Source organism: Dendropsophus ebraccatus, chromosome 11 (assembly GCF_027789765.1).
Source record: "Dendropsophus ebraccatus isolate aDenEbr1 chromosome 11, aDenEbr1.pat, whole genome shotgun sequence".
NCBI lineage: Eukaryota > Metazoa > Chordata > Amphibia > Anura > Hylidae > Dendropsophus > Dendropsophus ebraccatus.
Genome location: NC_091464.1, coordinates 47,247,203 through 47,266,703, shown reverse-complemented (window position 1 = coordinate 47,266,703; position 19,501 = coordinate 47,247,203). Strand labels below are relative to the sequence as shown.

General features: G+C 40.0%; 1 protein-coding gene across 4 annotated transcripts in view; it reads right to left on the bottom strand.

Moving 5' to 3' along the window:
* Positions 1-19,501, bottom strand: part of CUX1 (cut like homeobox 1) — a 267,930-nt gene that overhangs the window by 36,904 nt on the left and 211,525 nt on the right. Inside the window, exons 21-24 of one of the 4 annotated variants that reach the window (XM_069945829.1) lie at positions 14,288-14,590; positions 13,965-14,153; positions 7,116-7,380; positions 3,308-6,283 (exon numbers count right to left, since the gene is read on the bottom strand). The exons of the other annotated variants lie outside the window; for them this stretch is intronic. Of the exons in view, the coding sequence (XP_069801930.1) occupies positions 5,602-6,283; positions 7,116-7,380; positions 13,965-14,153; positions 14,288-14,590 (1,439 nt within the window). The 3' untranslated portion in view covers positions 3,308-5,601. Of the gene's footprint in view, positions 1-3,307; positions 6,284-7,115; positions 7,381-13,964; positions 14,154-14,287; positions 14,591-19,501 lie in introns of those variants that run through there. 4 annotated transcript variants of the gene reach the window in all.

Sequence of the window (19,501 nt, the reverse complement as noted above, 5' to 3'; positions counted from 1 at the left end):
TGGACATTGACACCCATCGGGTGAGCTGATCCTTCTCTTGTATATACTTTTGCCTACTTGAATAAGAATAATCTGGTGTCCTGTTCAGGACTATGGGAGAATAAAAACTGGAAAACAAATGGCAAAGGTTCCACAGGATTAAATTTATTGGGCCAGAAAACCAAATAACTGTACTGTCATCCAGAGGGACTTGCTGGGAGGTACACAGGTTAATTTTAGGGTATGGATAGGCTCTAATATTCTAGTAGAAAATCTGCAGCATGTTACAGTGCGAGAAAAGCGGGTAGGAGTTTAACAAATCGTCAATGAAATGTAATGCTGTGGATTTTGCTTTAGAAACATTTCAGATTTGCAGCAAAATCCACTCATGTGGATTTTGTTGCAGATTTTCCACCAGAAAAAAATCTGCAGTGTATCTGCTCCATGTGAACATATCCCTAAGGTATCTGATTAATATGACAAGAGAAGAGCTTGGTGATTTATAGACCATGCTAGAAGCTACATCACCCAAATATTAGTGTACACTGAAAACAATTGATAAATAATCTGACAAACATGGAAGATTTCCTTGTATAATGTAACAGCAGTATGTTATTCATTATACTATAGTCCTGTATTTTATTGCTCAGTGTTGCTGTAATACAGTAGTTTACGCCATAATTTAGGTGTTCAATGTCTGGATTACAAAGTCCTTAACTGCAAAAAGTAGTACGTAGGAGTCAAGTGCATGTAGCCCTGATCAGGAGATGTGTCAGCTGTATACAGATGTGTATATCAACCACTAGAACACATGATACAGTCCAAAGATACTGTACACAACCTGAATATATGGACAGATCCTACATGAATGAGCTTTAATTGGTCATTTTTGGTTAATATTGGTTTAGGACTAGTTTGCATAGAAGACCACAAGTTTAACGGATTTTTCCAAGTCTGTAGATGTGACACAAGCATAGTATGGCTTTTAGGAATTCAGTCACTACTAGAGAAGAGCAAACCTTGAGCATGCTCCAGTCCGCCCGAACCCGATCGTTCAGCATTTGATTAGCGGGGGCTGCTGAACTTGGATAAAGCTCTAAGGTTGTCTGGAAAACATGGATGCAGCCAATGACTATATCCATGTTTTCCACATAGCCTTAGGGCTTTATCCAACTTCAGCAGCCACCGCTATAATCAAATGCCGAACGATCGGGTTCGGATGGACTCGAGCATGCTCAAGGTTGGCTCATCTCTAGTCACTATATATCTGATACTAAGGAGTTTGATGAAATGTGCAGCTGGTTATCCAAAGAAAATCTTCAGATGTATAACAGACTAGGGGATTATAACCTTGCCTCAATGCCCAGGTCGTGTTTGGACATCAGCTTATGGGATCATCAGCTCACGGGCACACTCCCCCCGCCGGCCTCCGTAGTTAGGAAACAGGAAGCCTGAGGCTTTCGGTTTCCATGCCTACCACCGGGGCTCTGCGATCACCGACAGCGGGAGGGGGTTAACTAAATGAGTCTGCTTAGGGTTTTGTTGCATAAGTCCCGCTTTGGACAATCACCTTCTATATGTTTTATCATGGCATATGTAGGCATTGAAGGGGTGTCTTCTGCTTGGGACACCCCTCTATTAACTAACAAACAGTTTCTGCAAAGTGCACTAAGAAATCAATCGACTACAGTGGAAGCTTTGTAATATATTGCTCATGTTGCAGGGGAAATTTAGCGCTTCCCCTCGTAACAATATGTGACCCTTGGGAGCCACATTGAGAAGCTACTAGTCGGGAGTCCAAATGAACGGAAATGTTTTACCCATGAGCCCTATCATTCTGTTTTTCTCAGTTACTGTCCTTTTTTTGGTCTATTTATAGCCTAATGATAATCTCCTAATAAAAATCTACATTTACGATTTATATAGCTGAAACCTATGCCAGCTTTTAGCTAAAATTATTTGGAGGCCAATGCCCCAGCAGCTGATCATGCTATAGGATGACAGGATGAACTGTACAGACATACACATAACAGGCATACGTAGAAGAGCCAGGAATGCATGTTACGGGAAGAATCAGGGCTGATGCCGTTGGGTTGACTAAATATCAATTTAGCACCTGTTGATATTTGGGACCTGGAGGTGAGTGAAGGGATATTGTGAAACCCTTGGGCACCTAGATATCCCTCCCCACTACATGGTTTAACAGGAGATGGATAGGACTATGACTGGTGGTTATAAGAGAAATGGATGACTGTGCCGTTATTTATATATCTTTATAATTGAAATACCGACACATGTATTATCACAGATTTTAAAGCAAGATGATTTTTTTTTTTTTAAAACTGCACCAGAAGTTATTGCTTTCAATTCCATATGTTGCTTCAAAGAAAGGACTAAAGTATTATGATAGTGATACCTTTATTGGCTATCTAGAGTGTATGTGCAGGAGCTTCATTAGGCATGTTATAAAAGGGCCTCTGTGTTCTGAAAGCTTACACTGATTTTTCTGGTTAGACAATAAAGGTATTATTCCTGTAATACTTTTGTCTTCTAGAGAAAAAAATATCTGGCATCACATAGATTTTTTTCTGGCTAATGCAGTACCACATTATATAAAATGCTGTATATTGATTCATTAAAAAAACAAACACAAAAAACCCCACTTTGATGAGGATTACACTAGGTTGTCAACCGTCCTTGATACTTTCCTATTGAGGCATTGCCAAGTGTGATCTCAAACCTATAGCAGTTTAGCTGTTGGGAAACTATGCTGGGAGTTGTAGTTTTGAAACAGTTGGAGAGTCACATGGCATTGCTATAAAAGTATATGGTTAAAAGAGGAATTTGGCTATGTTTACAGGTAGTTTTTTTATTAACTGTATATTGAGGTGTAAATCATACGTTTTACACACCTTAAACGTTACATTTGTTTTTTCCCCCATTGAACATCACTTCATTCAATGTTAAAACACTTTAGCGCTTACATGTGATTTGATTTTATAGCTGTTATTATACCAGCTTTAAAAATAAGTGCATGGCACGTATTTTGGACACTTACATTTTTTTTACATTGTTTTTGGTGCTACAATTATAACTGCAAAGACCATAGCACCTTAAAAAAAAAGTCCAAAAAACTAGGAAAAAAAAGAAAAAAAGAAAAAACGGAAATTGGGTTAGTACTGCTTGTCAAACAAGCATACTTTGTAGCATTAAAAAAAATACACTGCGTGAACATAACCTTAAAGGGTCTGAACATCTGTGTGTAAGTATTAATAATATCAAATAAACTATATACACAATAGAGGTATTCAAATAGTTTTTTTTTTTAAATGAATGTTTTGAAAAAAAAATGAAAAAAGGAATTTCCTTAATAATAGGGACACAATATACAGTAACCTGTTTAACAAGTTATTTCCCAATAGATTATGTAACAAAGATGGCGAGAACCTGCTGATGACAAGAGCAGCAACAAAGCTTCTTTTAACTTGCCCTTTTTGCCTCTAAGAGCCTCTTTTCTGTTAATTGTTTTCTGTATTGTTCGTCGAGAATTTAATCTATCTTTAAACCTGAAGTGCTACTGCATCTTACCAATGCTTGTAAAAGAGCATTTCATTTTTTTTTCTACACTCTAGTATAACAAATGTGGTTCTACACATTAAAATGTTTCTACTAAATAATACAAGCTCATTGAGGTTTAGCATAGGGAGTATGGTTTTATAACAACACTCCCATCCCCTATAAGATAAAGGGATTAAAAAAAAAAAAAAAAAGATAATATTATTAAAACATAAGTAACAAATGCACCAAATAACGTCATCAAAAGATGCTGACCTAAGACACAATGTTTCAATGATACACGATAAGATCAAAGAAAAAAAAAATCTTTAAATCAATAATATACAGTATGACAACTACATCTTGTAAATTATACCCAATACTGCCGGCAGTCTATCCCTCTAAAGAATATTTGCCCCCGTTTTCATCCCTTCCTAACAATCAGATAATAAAATACAGCACCTATAAATAAGCAAAAAAAATATATATATACTGAAATCATCTATTGTTAGTTTTTAAGATATGGCAAGAAACGAGCCTAGTTCAGCAAATCTTGTCGAAGCCATAGCAGATAAACCAGCTTATTGAAAAAGGTGGCAGTAATGCACTCTCTATGTGTGCACAAGTACATAAGAAAATACACAGACTTATAAAATTGCATACACGGGTATTCCCACACGTCTCTGTTCTCTCTCACACACATATTGACAGCAAGAAGGAACAGGATACAAATTGGAATGGGTGTCGTACTTTGAACGAGAACGGACAGTTGCGGATAGGATTGCTTAGAGCCACAAATACCGTTTCGTCAAATGGTTATTTTGGTTCTAGGTTTGTCTATTTACATTGTACTATGTCAGAGTTCAGAGGTTGCTTTGTTTGTTTTTCTACATTTTTTTATATTTTATTTTATACATAAAAAAGTTTATTATTAGTTTTCATTTAAAATGTCTCTTCTCTCTGCATCCTGCTGGCAGCATATTTGGTAACAGTTAAACATATTAAATAAAAGTGGCCTCTTAAAGAAAGCAAAAAATATATATATATATATATATATGATATATATATGTCTCGGTATGAAGGGAATACTGTAAGGATGTATTAACAGTACAGGTCTGCCATTCCAACTTGTACCCTTTTACCCTCCCAAAATATGAGGTCTGATCAGCGTGCTCTGTGGTTAGAGGTTAAAAAGCAGATTAGAAAATACCTAAATTCAGATCTTTTTTTTTTGTCCTGATTTGGCCTAAAATGGAGTGTAATAAACAAATCCTGGTCTGGAAAAGACCAGAATCGGTTAAAGCTATGAAACAATGTGCACTGGATATCTAGTTTCACTACCAAGAAAACACTACATCAGCTACCACAAATTAAAATAGTTTCCTGATGTGACTTTTAGTTAGAAAATAAGTGGATTGGTGTATTTCTTTTATTTCAAAGTTCCGAGCAGGTTTTTTTTTTTTTCTCTTTTTTTTTTTAAATTTTTTTTAACTTCTTGAAAATAGGATTCCAAACTAGTGTGTTTAGAGTCAGATGACTGTGCAATCTCTTTGTGGCAACTGAAACACCTACTAAAAAGGAAAAACAAAATAATAAAAAAGACAACCTTTTTTTCCTGAAAAATCTCTTCCTTTTCCTGGTATAAGAAGATCATAGTGTATTTATCGCTCTGCGGCCATTACATGGCAGATAAAAAGCCCCCATTTATTTTGTGGGTTCAATATTTTTTCGCTTTTTTTTGTACTTTTTTTTTTTTTTTTTTTAAGCCCACACTAAAAAGGTGGGCACAAGGCAAAGCTGTAAGAGTTATTCCAGAAAGTGTGAAAATCACTTGGGTAATAGTAAAAACACTTCAGGGTACAAAAAGCTTTGACTACATATTTCAGTTTTCGTCCTCGAAAACACAACATAAAATTGGGCTTAATGCTCCTTTTGTATTCTATATGCACCTTGGCCTATGGCGTTTTTGCCCTGTGGCCTGCAGGGCGGTAAGTGCGCAATACGATATAACCAGTGAAAGGTCCAGTTTAAAATCCCTAGTTTGCTGGAACCAGGGTTAATTTAATTTCAAAACTCCCATTCGATGGGTTCTTCTCGACTAGCGGCCTTCTCTAAGCGGTGAATTATGCTGTTCAAGTTTGCGGCTTTCTTTTTCCTCAAGGAGTTGTCCCGTGTGTTTTTGGAACTTGCTGTCTCAGAAAAGTTGAACAAGCTCTGAATAGAGCTTCCTTTCTGTGAACTTGTACTTGGCACACTGGATAGTTTCTCAGAATCTTCATTAGACTTGTTGAAACCCTCCTTTGTGGAGACCAAGCTTGAGGCAGCTGAGGTAGAGGCATGCTTTTCAGTAGCAGATTTCGGTGTCGTCTCTGAACTCTCTCCAGAACACCGAGATCCAGGAAGGGAAGTCCGACTTGACTTTCTCCGACTTTCCTCCACCTTTTCAACTGGGCTGTCTACATCTAACCGGCTGTTGTCCGATTTCTCAGTAGGTCTAGCGTCTTCAGCCTCTTCAAAAGCTGAATCAGTCTGCCCGCCCTGAGACTTTAAGTTGTCACTGAAATCATCTCCTTCAAGGACACTATGCTTCCCATCAGTTGTGCTTTCCATATCTACACCATCGCAGCTATCTCCCTCCGAACTGTGGGCTGCTCTGCTGCTTGTAGCTGATGGAGAATCACTAGAACCAATCTGTCCATGACTACCTGCTTGAATCTCTTCAATGAACAGTTCTCTACGGATGCGAGACCTAAGAAGAGAAAGGAGAAGTATTTGAAATTATTGCAATTTATGCTTAAATGGTCACTAACATGTTAAACAACTTTGCTCCATTTGAGTCTGTGATTTCTAACATATTTATAAATCACATTATTTAACACTTTTAAAGTTTTGGCCCCTAGGTGTCTGCCTTCTCTGTAATATAACATTCACTGCCTGTTGTTAGGGGAAAAAGACACCAAAACAAAACATATAATGTGGGGGTGTGGCTGCTAGTGGTTTGCATGCATGCAAGCTTTTTTTCTGTCCTTCCGACAGTCTGTCTATGAAAGGTAAATCAAGGCTTTCTTTTAATTCTAGTAGCTGGTTAGTGTTTAGTGTATTTCCTTCTTTGCAGTTTCTTCCCTTTCTGCTCACATACTGTAGCAGCTTTGCGATGCTTGTCAGAGGTATATGACAAAAGAAATATTTGACGTATACCTCTGATGGATGCCATGTTCCATTACCTATAACTTTTTTTTTTTAAACTTGCTTTAGAATTTCAAGACATGTTTACTGTCTAAATGAAAGCAATCACTTTTTCTTTTTATATAGGGCCTGAATAAACTTTAGCAGTCCTACTTATATCACTCTGGCCAAAGGAAATTTATATGTGGTGTAAAATTATAAAACAGATGTTCAGATATTATAATTCATTGTTGTCTTGTAATTTTTTGAGGAACACCTTTGCCATTGTTAACTATCTTATTTGCATTGCAATCTCTACAGACAGGACTATGATCGCTGTCATTCAGGTTTTTACACACTGCCAAGATATTGTGAGGTTTTATTTGACCAGTATATACATTTAGGGGTGCATTTACCTGTAGTTATGAAACCAGTTAATAACTGTGCTGGTTTTCAGGTTTAGTTGTGTTGCAAGCTCTTCGATGGTTTTAGGGGAAGGGTATGGCTTTTGCTGGTAAGCCCGTTTCAAAGCTTCTTTCTCTTCAGGGGCCAATACTACACGTGGCTTCTTCAGCTGATGTTGTGGCTGGGGACTTGATCCCTGGCTATAATCTATGCCTGTAGGGGGCGGCTCACAGGGCTGGCTGTCACTCACTGAACTGTGCCTTCTCTTCATGTAAGCTGGAAGAAAGAGAATTTGATTGGTTAGACACATAGTAAATAGTGGCCAACACTGACATCTTTCATCAAGATGGACCTGTTAGCTTCTTATGACACTGTCTATTCTAGTTAATATTTTCCTATGACTTTCCCAAGCATATTTTTCTTACTCAGCATTTTATCATTCCTCGGTTATTCCTCCTGGGGATATATGAAGAAAATGATAACCGAGTTACCATTTCCCTTTTAATGGACTATATGTACACAGTGTCAAACTGTCAGGACTGATTGGAAACTGATTGTATACGGACCTGCTCCATTGACAAGGGAAATGCTATCCCATAGCTGTCCATTTATTTCCAGGAGGAATACCAGAGTAAAAGTTCTAAGATACAGCAGATATAAGAAGTATTCACATACCACATAAAATTGCAGGTTTTTGTCATGTAAATAAAATATAAAATAAAATTAGACCAAGGAGAATAATTTCTGAACTTTTTTTACTTTAACATTTTTGCCAACATATTTGTGTTTTCTTTTGTTTGTGTGGGTATGGCTTGCCACTGGGCGTTGTTTTCAGTGCTTGGTTTGTCACTGGGCAAAAGTGAATGAATTAAACCAAATGGCAAATCCCACTCTGCTGCATTTTACAAATTGACCTCTACTACATTCATATCTGAGGGGACTTATACACCACAGGCAATTCTACATATATTTCATGGGGATTTTGATACAGATTTGCCACAGATCTGCTGCAAAGGGGGAAATACACAGCTAGTCTGCATCAATATCTACATTAAAAATCTCTAGAAACAGGAGGAGATACATGTGGCTTTGTGCTTCACTCCCCAGCTTGGCTCTCAATTTCCACTTGCCACTTTTCCCCCTTACTTGTCTCAAGTTCAGGTGTGGTTTCCAATTAAGCTCCATTTACTTCAATGGAACTGAGTTTGAAACCCCACCCAATCTGGAGACAAGAGAGGGGAAAAAGTGGCCATGTTTTTGTAGCACTGGATAGCCCTTTTTAGGGTGCGTTCACACCAGGTACCGCAGCGGATTTTCATGCTGCGAGTTTGCAGCGAAATCAGCAGCGAATCCTGTACTGTGAAGCTCAATGGGTCCCATACACGGAGCGGATCCGCTGCCTGCATGGGACCTGGCCCCTTTTACCCCTGCGCCGCCGCTGCAGGCCGGCCGCAGCTTACAGCCCCGACCCCCTTAAACCCCTGCACCGCACACACGCCCAATCGACGCCCCCCCCCCCCCACACGCCCTATCGCAGTCCCGCAGCCGAGCATACATCACCTGCTCGGGCAGTGGCTGTGTGATGCTCCTGGCTCCCCTCGCTGCCCATCAGCATCAGTGCTGCTGTGCACGGGAGCCGGGAGCATCACACAGCCACGGCCCGAGCAGGTGATGTATGCTCGGGGCCGGGGCGGCGATTGGGCGTGCGGGGGTCGGGGTGGCGATCGGGCATGCATGGGGCCAGGGCGGCGATCGGGCGTACGGGGGTTTAAGGGGGCCAGGGCTGTAAGTTGCGGGCGACCAGCGGCGCAGGGGTTAAAGGGGCCGAGTCCCATGCAGGCAGCGGATCCTCTGCGTGTATAGGACCCATTGAGCTTCACAGTACTGGATCCGCAGCTGATTTCGCTGCAAACTGTGAAGGCAATCTAAAGGCATAGGTTGCCAGCCTGGGGGTGGGGCTTCTCAGGAACAGGACTTGCCTGGGACATAAATTTGCGGGGACTCTCTCTTCAAAATTGGGACAGTGCTGGCAACTATGCCTTAACTGTCACCGATAATCTATACAATTTAATTGGAAAAAACTGAACTCTTTTAGGGTAAAAAAGATAAAAAAAACGTTATTTTTTTTATAGTGATTGCATAAATATGTTGTCTAAAAGCATGGCACACCTAGGCTTGGGCTGGTCATGCAGCTCCCTAATACTGCAGGCCTATTGGCAGCCTCCCAGACCTATTCTCTGCCGTCACTTTTTGAGGGGTGTCCAACCTTATCCACTTCTTAGTGACCATCTTCACTGTGTTCCATGGTATATCTAATGCCCTGTAGGGATTTGTAGGGACTGATGAGATCCCTATGCTTAAGCGATTTACAAATCATGGCTGTACTGTAAAAATGTGACTAAGAAAATATGTCAGGAAAATCCTACTAGCGGAGCTGAACTTTATATGGGGTAAATCAGAATCACTGTGTACTGACTACTATTTAACATGAGTGTACATGTGATTGCCTAATTCTGAACACAACCAAATCCTCAATTATTAGAAGCTGTTCACACAAGGCAACTACATTATTTTGGTATATTTTTATTTGCCTCCTCTAAATGATTTCCAGATTTTTTTCAATGAAATTTTGCTGATTATTGGTCACATTAAGGGTATGTGACTGTATTTTGAGAATTATGGCTGTAAAAAATGATAGCAATCATTTTTTATGTCCTTACTTATCAAAATACCAACTCATTTTTTGAACATACCCTGAAGGTGGCGGACAACATCTAATTATTTGCCTTGGTCTGATTTTTTCCCGTAACAAAAACCTATCAAGGGTGCATAGACTTTTGATATGCACGATAAGACAGTCCAGGACTTGTATATGTTGCAAGCATTTAATAAACCGGGCATGTCAGGGGAGCAGAGGAGCCATCTTTAATGAACAATCTGTATCTGATCATCATCATAAGAACTTTACAAAGTTTTCATCACTTGTACAATGTTAAAGCGACTCTGTACCCACAATCTGTCCCCTCCAAACCACTTGTACCGTCAGATAGCTGCTTTTAATCCAAGATCTGTCCTGGGGTCCATTCGGCAGGTGATGCAGTTATTGTCCCAAAAACAAATTTTAAACTTGCAGCCCATACCAAACGGGAGTATCTGTGCCCTAACTTTCCACCACCCCTCCATCCCTCCTCCCCACCCTCTTAATCATTAGGAATGCCACTGGAACATTTTCTCCTGTCTGAACATTGCACAGGTGCCTTAACGATGCAGCCTATGTGCCGGGCTGCCACAGGTGGGGAATAGGAGGCAATCTGCCTGGAGCATTCCTAATGATGAAGAGGATGGGGAGGAGGGATGGAGGGGTGGTGCAAAGTTAGGGCACAGATACTCCAGTTTGGCATAGGGCTGCAAGTTTAAAAGTTGTTTTTAGGACAATAACTGCACCACCTGCCGAACGGACCCCAGGACAGATCTTGGATTGATAGCAGCTATACAAAGGTACAAGTGGTCTGGGGGAGTCAGATTGTGGGTACAGAGTCGCTTTAATATAAAATCCTAGCTGATAATTGAAGGGATGATAACATTGTTACATGTGCCAAAAGTTACAGCCACCTAAAGTGATTACTATTTAAATGTCCAAGTGTATCACTCTATATTCTGTAGATTCATACGGACACATTTTTAATATAAAGCTTAAGCTAATGTAGCTGGGAGTTACCAATCTGATATGAAATGACTAAGAGACCTGTATTATACTAAAAAGGAGATAATGTGAGCAATCATTACCAAAAGTAGAGCAAGCCTATGGGATTGGTGTAATGCCTCACTGTACCAATAGATGGCGCATTAGGCAAAGAATCTCCTTGCCGATCATAAACATGAACCATAGAAATGGAAACTGTGGCATGTATTAGAAATGAATCACAAATGTTTTATTTAAACCATGACCAATCTTGTATTATTTAGCTGCATGCTTTTTTTGTAGACATCTTAAGCTACCACATTCTGAGGACATGGATATATATATATATATATATATATTTATTATGTCTAAAGTTATTAATAACCTTTACAAGAAAATATAGAAAGAAGTAGTAAAAATTATTAAAAGTATGGACGTGGAACGACTGTTTAACAAGTACCACCCTGCTTAAATAAGTCAATTAATGCATCCATAGGTTATGATCATACGCTGTGCTACTTCTATTAAAAGTAATGTGCGAGTACAGCATGGCAGAGGTGGTTGGTAAATCTACAATAACAGAATTTAAACACGCCTGGGATAGACATATTTCTATCCTAAGATAATAAGAAAGAAAATACTAAAAGGGCAGACTAGATGGACCCAGTGGTCTTTTTCTGTTGACAATCTTCTATGTTTCTAACCATAGAGGGATATTTCCAATCTGTGGCTCGCCTTAATATTATTTCATGTATTTAACATTAGTGCCTTAAATGTTGGTTTTACTATGGCTTCTTCCCTTCCATTGATTTAGAACTCTCGGGGTGCTGGCATTGTATATGAAGCAGGAAAGAAAGAGCTGTGGAATTCAAGAATTTCTTTAAATTAGGAAACATCTCAATGCTGCAACTTCCTATAGGGGCAGGAAGAATTAACCTTGCCATCCGTACATCAAGATTTCCTGTGCTGGAACTTTATTTTCAAGGTCTGAAAATGTGGAGGAGGGGGACACAAAGCTCCAGCCAGTTCCGCACCTATACATTCCATGCAGCACTGTACTGGTAAAAGGATTTAAAGTGTAACTGTCACTTTAAAAACCATATGACCTGTCAAATCTGACATGAAGAGTTTTGATGAGTTGGAGTCTGTGTGTAAGAGTCAGGACAAGTGCTCAGCTGAATGGTTCCATCCCCAGCTCACTGCCCCCTCTGCCTTCTTACAGGAGCCAGCCTCCTAAGTATGGGGGTCGACTCTGGCAATGAGACAGGTAGAGCAATGATCAGGGACTGAAGCAGTACACTTCTCCCAGCCCTATCTATTGATGAGTGGGGGTCTGAACACCCCATTCCCAACTGATCAAAATTGTTGACGTCTGTGTGACATGTCAAAAGTTTTTTTTAAAGTGACAGTAACAATCTGATCTGTGACAGTAACTTTAGATATGATGTCACAAAGTTATATTCATCCCTGACTTTTTCCCAGTAGGATTGTAGCTACTTTTATGTCTCACTGACTGTTAGGGTGGCATTACACGTACCGATGAAGGCCTGATAATACCTGTAAACAAGCGCCGATCTGCTAGATCGGTGCTCATTTACTGGGCCTATTACACGGCCTGATCGTTTAACAAGGGCTGCAAGGACATAGTTACCAATGTCCTTGCAGCCTTTGCTTAAACTATATACATTACCTATCCAGGCTCCAGGGCTGCTCCTGCGGTCCACTTCTCCCCGAGTCCCGCACGCTCTAGCTTAAGAGCGGCCTGTCAGCTGACAGGCCGCTCTGAAGTTAGAGTGTGCGGGACGCGGGGAGAAGCGGACCGCAGGAGCAGCCCTAGAGCCTGGATCGGTAATGTATATCATCAATCACCGCCAGCTCAGTGCAAGTAGCAGTGCGCGGTCGGCGCCCAAAAAATATAGTTTCTAACTAGAGATGAGCGAACCTCGAGCATGCTCGAGTCCATCCGAACCCGATCGTTCGGCATTTTATTAGCGGTGGCTGCTGAAGTTGGATAAAGCGCTAAGGCTATCTGAAAAACATGGATATAGTCATTGGCTGTATCCATGTTTTCCAGACAACCTTAGAGCTTTATCCAACTTCAGCAGCCACCGCTAACCAAATGCCGAACGATCGGGTTCGGATGGACTCGAGCATGCTCGAGGTTCGCTCATCTTTAGTTCTAACCTATATCAACGATCAGCCGATGATCGTTGTCATCGGCTGATTGTTGTATTTATTAGATCTACAGGGGATGGAAATACTGGGTACTTGAGTATTTATGAAAAAACACTTATTTCTTGGCTTGGATTAGCTCACAATGATCACCTAAAAGGTATGATTGTTTAAGCCCTACCCAGCACTAAGATGAGTTACATTATGTGAAGCCTTCTGGCAGATTCCCTTTAAAGAGCTACATTAATATGTGTTTTACTGGGCAAAGTTGTTGATTATTGTCTGTTACGGCCGATTTTTGCTTGGTGTAATAGCTCCTTTTAAAAGGCGACCACTGGCCAACATGCACAATGTTAGCTGCTCCTTGTCTATCACTATGTTGAAATAAGTAGAATAGCAACAGTCTGCTGCCCGTCGTTCCTTGCAAAAGGAGCATCAACAGCAGAGCCCCGCTATCTTCTATGGGCTCCCCGGGGAATCTAAAGATTGTCTGTGGAGCCCCTTCTGCAGCTCCCCATGCACCCCCCCCCCCCAGGAGCAAGGGAGCGCTGATCTGACAGGTCAGCGCTTGCTTGCTCCCCCATATCAGCCCGTGTAATAGGGCCTTTAGTCTTTGGCTTGGAATATGAAATCACAAGGACCATCTTGAATGTAATGAACAAGCTGATAGAATAATGTGGAAGAAAACACTTTTGGCTTGGTATGTAGCCAGCTCCAGAATAAACCAACAGAAGTAAAAGCAAAAACTTATCCTTTATCATAGCTTTTCCTAGATCTAAAATTCTGTCCTGACATTTCTTATGCTCATTGCATACTGTGTTATTATTGACTTAAATATTCTCTTTGAAATCTATGTCTATGGGGGGATTTTGGAGAACTGTATCTGAAAAAGACATTTTACAACTAGTTAGATTTTTTTAAAAAAAATAATAATATAGTTTGTGTGAAGGGGGGGGGGGACCTTAAAATCAATACTAAAACAGACTAAAGCAAATGGACTGCATACCTTTCTTTTCCATTCGTTTCATGTCCATGAGCTTATCAACATTGTTTGGATCATTGAGCCATAGTTGCATTCGCACGAATGGTTCTCTTCCTTTCAAACTTAGTTTATGCCAGGGTTTTGGTCTAGCCAGCAAATCAGAGACTGAGCCTTGTGTTAAGCCAAGAATGGTCTCTCCAAACAGACGCTGACCTACATGATAGAAGACAAGGCAATCAGATGAACAACATGTTTCTTTAAAGAGCTATTTGGTGCTCTGCTATTTGTTGCCAAGGTAATAAAGTACATTTTACTTCATTCTCTGTATGCAGAACACCTTTACATACCTAAATTATTGTCTGTTAAAACTTCTTTCACCCTCTTGGTGATGCCATAGGTGTCCAGTTCTGGTGACATGGCCACCAGCTCTTGGATGCTCAGTGCTGAATGGCCAGGGAATGGAAGCGGCGTTGCTGGCTGAGAGTCACCACCAGTGGCATCACTTGACTCCTGGGCCTCTCCTTCTTTGCTGGTCTCAATTGGGGGACAAGGCTGTTGCACCAGTTCTGTCAGGCTCTTCACCGACTCATTGGAGCTCATTGGAGAGTCTGGAGCAGGACTGCAGCTGGTTGAGCTTTTTGGAGTGTTTTCTGTAACAATAAAATAATCCATCTGATTAATGAATGTTTGTTACTTTAAGATGCAATGTAAAAAATAGTATGGTTATATGTGATTTTTTAATACACAGCTGTTTTTTTTTTTTCAAATCCAAAAATTGTATAACACATTATAAGAAAATATAAGAATTATTTTAATTGGAAAAATGCAAATTAAAAACATCTCAAAAGGGCAAGTATCATTGATTTAATTTTAGAATCATTAATTAAACTTTATGTTTTTCCATATATCAATAGCATAAAGATAAAAATTACAAAACATTGCCTTTTTCTCCACTTTCCAGACTCTGTTCTCTATCTCCTACTTCTCTACCCCTTTCCTTCTACACCGATCTCTGAATATACTGATAAAGTCTGCCACCCGTAGATGTCTCTAGAGAACGGAAGGGAAGGTGAAAAAAGTAGGCCCTCTTAAGGCCCTATTCCACGGAACGATTATCGGCTGATAATCATCCTGTGGAATAGAAGGTACGATCAGCCAACATCGTTCATGTCAGCTGATCATTGCGTTGTTTGTCTTCCAAACATGTTGAAAGACAAACTACTCATACAGCAACGATCTGCTGCCATCGCTCCGTGCTGTATGCTATGGGCTGCCCAGACGATCACCCGGGCAGCCCCTCCCAGACCCAGCCACTCGCTTCTTCCGCGTAGAATAGCGGCGGCAGCGAGCGGGGAACAAGCTAATAGCGCTTGTTTGCTCCTCTCAGTTGGCCCGTGGAATTTAGGCCCTGTTCACACTACGAAATCGGAGCCAAAATTCCATGCAGAACCCCCCCACCCCTGTGCGGACTCGAATCCTGCCTTCAATCAGTTTGAATGGGAGGCTTCGCAGCCCTCCGCTCTCAGCACCTCTCTGCTTAAAGAGTTGACATTGGGGGTTTCAGCACGGAATCTCTGCGCTGATTCCATAGTGTGAACGGGGCCTTAGTGCTGTAAAATAAAGCAAACTCATCTCACCCAGTTCAGTGCCAGTGCTCCCTAATGATGCACTCTCCCTACTCTACTGATGACACTGCAAACCTAATATGGCCAATCACTAAGTATATTCTATTTTTTTCCCCCCAGATAATTTTTCCCCTCTTTTTGTACAAAATCAAAAACAAACATTAATAACCAGAGTACATTCTATTTGACTTTTTTTTACAATCCTAATTGGAATACCCCTTTAAGTACATTTTCTTTAGTCATAAGGAAACAGGTTTACCGAACTGGCTGTTCAAACTCCTTTACAAATTTCCAACAATGACATACCTGGAGGTTCACAGTTTAACCCCTATATTACTATAAGTGTATTGATATGACATGTACTAGTAAATATTATGTAATCGCTACTCATACTCATGCCAGTTTATCCTAAAAGCCCTATTCCACCAACAGATCTGACGACAGATTATCTGCCAAAGATTTGAAGCCAAACCCAGGAATGGATTTGAAAAGAGGAGAAATCCAGTCTTTCCTTTATGACCTGTTCTCTGTTTATAGTCTGTTCCTGGGTTTGGCTTCAAATCTTTGGCAGATAATCTGTCGTCAGATCTGTTGGTGGAATAGGGCTTTTAGACTGTATGTCGTATGACCAATTTTCCAACATAGAGACTAATGTCCTCTAAAATTACAGTTAAAAGCATGCACCATTATAACACAGGCACCCCGCATAGATGACTAACAAATCAGCTGCCGCCAACACAGTCACTAAACACAGCTAATAAATGCAGTCAGCTGCTGTTCGTGTACACAGCCACATTACAGCTCCAATTAATAGCGTGTCCACAGATCCTTAGATTTTCTTCTGGATTCTGTACAAATTCAAGATAAAAAAAAATAAAAAAAGAGGCATGTGCCATCAGACTTCTATGTACAGAAGTATTTGTATTGCTTCAAGGGTATGATGTTGCTATACATACGGCACCCAACAGGGTATGGGCAGCCTTATACCAGGGAGCCATACAAATTCTACAAATAGTAGCTTACTGAACCTAGACTTTCATTACAAGAGCACAAGGTGCATTGACAAGCAAGACCTGCACATGCAATACACAACAATGACTGTGACACTAATCTTTCCACGTGTAATGTATGACCTATGGGAACACTATTAAAAAGGTACAGATATAACTTAATAATGACAGAAGTGAGCTATGTGTCTCCCAAGGGGCCCTCACTGTTTGTTCGGTCTGTGGCATTATTTGTGGTGTTAGCTGTCTCATATACGTCAGTGTTGGAGGTTTATTATGAGTCACATGCAGCTGCATCGGGGGCCCACACAACATATGTAGCTTTCTAGTCACTCATCTATACTCCCTGGAATTGATTCTCCTGCATTGTGTAACTGCACACAGTATGAGAATCACCAGATATTTACTGTGCACTAATCTATTGACAGTTATTTTTATTTATAGTAATTGTAAATGTAATTGTATGATTATTAGGGGGCGACACTTAACTCCTTCAGCAAGACTTTAAAGTGTACCGGTCATTACAACTTTCAAAATCTAGAACAAAAGGAGATGTGATATAAAGCAAGTTTGCAATTTACATTCATTTTTTTTTTTTAGTTATTGTGGAAAACACAGCACTTCCTGTTTTCTGACTCGGTTTCTTAATAAAACAGGCAACTGTCAGAAAATAGGAAGTCCTGTGTATCCCAGGCCATCTGAGCGATCACAGAGAGAAGGCAGTCATGTGACTGATAGACACATTGAGCCGTGACTCTCTGTACTGGCCGGAATTCCTGTGTTTAGTCTTTACTTTTCAACCAGCACAAGTCAGAAAATCTGCCTTTAGGAGACTGGGCCTGGATTTCTGGTAAGTATAGCTTTGTTTTACAGCATGATAACAAGAAATAATAAAACAAATAAAACAAATAATGAATGTATAATGCAAACTTGCTTTATTTCACATCTACAGTTAGATGTGAAATTAGATTTTGAAAGTTATAACGGGTACACTTTAAAGCATACTAGTTGGATGAAGAATACTCATTGTAAAGCTGGCTTTTGGCATGATTATTACCCATTAACAGTAGGGCACAGGAAACATGTTGGACTGTGATGTTGCTAGAGTAATGGGATGACCACTTTTGCATTGATGGGAATGCATGACCTAAATATTTTTTTAAATAAATTAAAACCAGATACTGATACAGATTGTATTGCCAATTCATTTCTTAGTTCTCTGATACTACACCTTCTGATAGTCCAGTGATGTGGACTATAGAACCCTGCAGTATGCACATGACCTAACTTCTATTGAAGAAATCTCGGGGAATGCTCTGTGATCAGTGCAAACTTCAATATGCAGGGAGAAGGAGAAGGTGAACAGTATCCATCACTTATTATAAGGCTTAGAGGCTAGGGTTAACACTGCAAGATTTCAGAATGTTATTGTTACAGTCATATGAGAAATCTTTTTGTCTATAAGTACAACCTGTTATTTTTCAATAAGAAGCCATACTGTTTTTTTCTCTGTTAAATTCTGTATGTAGCACATGTGTTCTATTTGACATATTTACAGAATCATTTTAATATAAAGCTTGTGTAGCACCATCCCATAAAGTGTCTTTGGTCCTGTACTGCACAGCCATAGGGATTCTATATGCTTATATCAGCATAACGTTATGTAAGAAATAACCCTAAAAAGGGAAAAGTGTGACAGGAACTAAATGCTGTGTTCTAAATGGGTTATCCTTATACAATTAACTGCAATAATTAGGGTCATAATGAATTAACAACAAAGAAATACCAAATGTAGATTATTGTAAAATAATGCACAAATATAAATATATACACACACATATATATTATTCATGTTTATATTATTCAGCCCATTTCTTATAAATCCTACAGCTCCTTTCCTCTAAACCCCGAGGTCACTATAGACAGAATATATAACCTAGCAAATGTTATTTCTGTATTGCAGGCAGCTGAGAAACAGTACTGTAAATTTGCCCAGATTCAGCCAAGCGCAGGAGTAAATTGGCAGGTCATCCATCTTGCTCACTGTACACTGTCAGGGATGCTATGAATTCCCTACATGATTAACAGACTTCTTCTTGGGCCTGCGTCCTTTAACCTACAGCAAGGTCGACATTATGGCTGCCCGCCTGATAAAGTGCACAGAGCTTACGCTAAGTTTTACTCAAATTTTGTTCCCTGAATCAGCCTAAACAAACCTCAGAGAGCAGCAAGATTAATCACCCCACCATAGTGCTCTGCACCGCACCAAGAACGCATGTCCGTGATACCGGGAAATGACAGACTATAAGGAAGGGTGAGATCTCAGAAATTATTAACACTATAAACTTCACTGCAAACAAAGCAAACTGGGCTGGAGATGGACTAGGACTCCAGAAGTAGTAGAGGCCTGTGATCCTACATAGTGCAACCAAAATCCTACTAAATAAACATTATTACTAAAATTATCTATCTATCACAGTCTCTGTATCCATCTATCATTGTTTGTCTACCTACCTGTTTACACTATCAAGGCGTAAACTCCACAAGACCTCTGAAGGTTTCGTGGCACCAAGACATTAGCAGCAGACATTCGCTTTTCTATGACATACCACAGATACTTGATCAGATTGAAACCTGGGGTATTTGAAAGTTAAAGGAGAAATCCGTCAATTGAAAAAATTTGTCAGCAGGCAGGGGGAAACATAATAAACTACCACCACTTACCACTGCCACAGAGTGCATCGCGGGCACGGGGATAGGTAAGTAGTGATTGTTTATATGTTCCCCCCTGCCAGCTTACAAATTTTTAAAATTGAAGTAGAATTATTCTGTTCAAATAGGCTACTGCCATTAGGTTCTTTTGCTGCATATAAATAAGGCTATCTGGACTTATTTATTTAGGTAGGTCATATACAAGACCCTACTACGT